The sequence below is a fragment of the Chaetura pelagica genome, unplaced genomic scaffold (genome assembly GCF_000747805.2).
Source record: "Chaetura pelagica isolate M959 unplaced genomic scaffold, ChaPel_1.0 scaffold517, whole genome shotgun sequence".
Lineage (NCBI taxonomy): Eukaryota > Metazoa > Chordata > Aves > Apodiformes > Apodidae > Chaetura > Chaetura pelagica.
The window spans coordinates 968,935-972,508 of NW_009953992.1; the positions used below are offsets into that span (position 1 = coordinate 968,935).

The following is a 3,574-nucleotide window of genomic DNA, read 5'->3' on the forward strand; positions in this document are numbered from 1 at the left end:
CCCTCTTCTTTCCCCAAGTCTGCTGACTCTTGCAAAACTCATTAATGCCAAAGTCTGAATGGTATAGATATCCACACACTTCTAAAATCCATTATGGCAAAACTGCAAAAAATGAATCAATCAAAGAAATTGTAGCATTTGGAAGGACTGAAGGCATAATTAATTACATAGAGGTGTAATGATGGTATCATTGTAAGACTCAGAATCTCAGGGCAACAACCTGTTTGCACTCACTGGACAGAAGAGTTTGGCCTAGGCATCTTTATATTGCATTCTTTAATTGGTTATTTTCTTGAAGAACTTGAGGTTAATAAATGCAGAATGTTTTAATTTTGTCCTTTCCCATGCTTGGTCACTCTCTGCTGAGTGTTAGATAGAAAATGGGAATGGATTTGCTGTCAATATCTTCCATGCCAGCCTGTTGCTTCAGATATGCAAATAGGCCCCTGTTGTGGTGGGATCACTGTGAGTAGAAGTCATGCTGGAATGCTGTGTTTCCAAGGCAGTGTCTATGAATTTCCATTTCAACCAAAAGGGCCCTGTCCTTTATTCTTCTTAGAATTGTTTTATTAACTCAGGTAAGCCATAGTATTCTAGCTTGAATTTCTTTATCCATTCATCAAGTTTGGGAGTAATTTTTCTTTCAATGTTCTGATGTTCACTGGAGTAAAAACAACAGGACTCTGGATTGTCTATGCCTAAAGGTGACCAAGCTGTTTCTAAATTACTTGGCAAATGTAAGTGGTAGCATATTGAATTTATATCTGACTTGACCTTTCAGTTCCTCTAGTAATAAACCAAAGGTTAAAATGTGTGACATTTTCTAGGTATCCTTCACTAATCAGAAAGTGTTCAAAAGATGCTTTTTTTTGTCCCTGCTGTTCTTGAGGGAAGTGTGAAAGGTTGATGTGCTGAAGCTTTTTATTCCTGTATTAGCACATTCAGCTGGCAAAGCTCAGTCTGCAAAATACATCCTTGAGACATGCAGGTATACTTAGAACATGACCAGTAGTCAGGACACTCTCAGAAAAAGCTTTTTATTCCAGACATAAAGCATTAAACATAGCAGAGGCAGCTGATGGGCTGTAAGGGAACCTGAGCAATGTCGACACGAGTGGGAAATTTAACAGATTTTGATTAGGCACTATAAAAAATGGCTTTTCTCTTGCAGCCACCGATGTCCATTCAGTCCATCGTGGTGCAGGTGCAGTGTGTTAACAAGAAGGTTGGCACTATCATCAACCATGAGGTGCGGATCGTGGTGAGGGACAGGAACGACAACTCACCTCAGTTCCAGCAGCAGCGATACCACGTGGCAGTGAACGAGGTCAGAATCCTTGGCCTTTTTGTTCTCTTCTCTCTTCTGTCTCGTGTTCTTTCTCTTCTCCTTTGAAAACTTGGTACTTTCAGTTGTTTTAAAATCCCTCCCATTTGTGTCACGCTGGAAAAATACAGCAGACGCTTCAGTTTTTAGCCTGTGAGCTGTTCTTCCTTTCCCTTAAGGGACAAGAAGACAAGCACACTGTTCCTCAGGATGCCTGGAATATTGCAGAAGGCACTAGTAGGATCTGAAGCTCCCTCTCAATGAGAAAAGCATTAATATCTGTTAGGTTTAAAAATGTTTTACTGCATTATGCAATTGTATCAACAAACCTAGAAGTAAAACAAGTGTATTTATGAAAAACAAATGTACAGTAAATAATTCAAAAGGTTTTATTAACAATATTGGAAGCTTGGCAAAGAGCAGTTTGGGTTTATTGCTGTTCCTCTTTGTTAAATGTTGTCAATGAACAGAGCTCTTTTGCTCTCTGTTTTAATGAAATAGAGAGCTGTGCATTGGATTTCTCTATATTATTTGAAGGAAAAAATGTATTATTTTTTTTTTCTTGAGCTGGTACAACTTCATTTCACTTTGCAGTGAAGTTTTTTTATTTTGTTAGGGATTGAATAATCTACTAATAACCAGTAGAAAGGTCTGTGTTTTCAGTAAGTTGATATCCTGGGGGCTGCAGTGATAAGTGGAAGTGGTGGGAGTTTACATGCAGGAAGGGAAACGACCAGACTGAAACTAGGAGGAGAAAGGAAAGATGAGTCAGTCTACCTGTCAAATATGTTGTATGCATTGTGCTCCTGTTGGGATTTGGATTTGGATGAGTTTTTTTTTCTATGAAAGACCATGATTGCTTTCATGTTGTTTGATTTTAGTAGAATTGATTTGCTGTTTCAGAAAATAAAACCAAACCAAAACATGTTTTTTTCTCTTTGGCACATTAGCTTTTCAGGGTGTCTGCATATTGTTGTGATCACCAAGTTGCTCAGAGTGACCAAACATGCAGTGATGTGCAGGAGATCTCCTAGGCCCCAGGAAGGGAGTGGGAGAGTTAGTTGATGAGTTTAGGCCTAATTGGCCAAACATGTGGAGGAAAAAACCCCAAACCCACACATTATTGTTGACCAGAGACCTGAAGTTGAGATAAGATTGTACTTCAGATTTGCTGTCTCTTGACTGATGCCACCTCTTACATTGAGAGACAAATTTTTAACAATCCATCTGCCATTGTGTCTTCTGACCAGAATTTGGAGGTCACAAAATACCCTCAGTATGAGTACCACTGAGGTCTTCCTTACACTTTTAAGTTGCTTTCAGGTTGGCCTTTACATGGTCTTTGTGATTTCTATGTTATTGCAGACCTATTGTGGAACTTAAACCTTAGTGTGAAGTGCCTGTATGGGCTGGGATGCAGGTCCCAGATCACTTCCAAGACCTGCATCATTTTTGCAGTAAAACTGAAGCCAGGTAGTAGGTCAATGTTGTAATACGAATGAAGCAAGAATTTTCTATAATGAGGAAGAAGTCCAAAAGATGGGGAGAAAACCACACCATTTAAAATTATATTCAGAAGTACAACAGTGTTCCAAGTATGTGTGATCATTTTCCATTACTATTGGGCTACATGCACTGTTGCTCTTTCCACCAGTTGCACTCCTGATTTAATTAGCTGCTTTGTTTCATTTTATCACTGTTAGGCTGATAGCTTCTGCCATGGCACCAGTGTGCCCTTCAGCAGTACCCAGTGGGTTAATGCTCTCATTAATTAAGCAACAAAAAGTTCACAAGGCATCTCAGACTTTCTCAAAGGCCTTGGTGAGCAATTACATTTTTTAATTATAGTTTATTCTGCTAGTAATTGGCAGTGCCTCCAATGATTATAACTGTGTTAGAAGAAAAGGTTTGTGGTTACTTTTTGTTTGTTTGTTTGCTTCTGGTCTTCTATTTTTAGTTTGCTTGTAAACAAAAACATGCAGATATTTCTTTCACATAAGTAACATAAAGCAAGTCAAAGGACAAGTCACTTTTTTATTATTTACACCTACTACCCATGTGAGCATCATAATATATCTCCTATTTTTTTCTAGTCAGGAAATTGTGTCAATGTGAGTTGTTCAAGTGCTTCACAAGGTTGTAGTTGGTGGTCCTCTCAGCTGTCATGCCCCTCTCTGGCTGTGAGGAAATCCTGGGATAAAAACTTTGAACTTTGCAATTAGTGCCCCCTACCCTCCCTTCCCCCCCCCC

The 3,574-nt window shown here is 39.1% G+C and overlaps 1 protein-coding gene across 1 annotated transcript in view; it reads left to right on the top strand.

Annotated features, from left to right (window-relative positions):
• PCDH15 (protocadherin-related 15) overlaps positions 1-3,574 on the top strand; it is a gene marked incomplete at its 3' end in the record, with an annotated part of 234,661 nt that overhangs the window by 91,347 nt on the left and 139,740 nt on the right. The window contains exon 5 of the mRNA XM_010002259.1: positions 1,172-1,327. Within this exon, the coding sequence (XP_010000561.1) occupies positions 1,172-1,327 (156 nt within the window). The remainder of the gene's footprint in view (positions 1-1,171; positions 1,328-3,574) is intronic.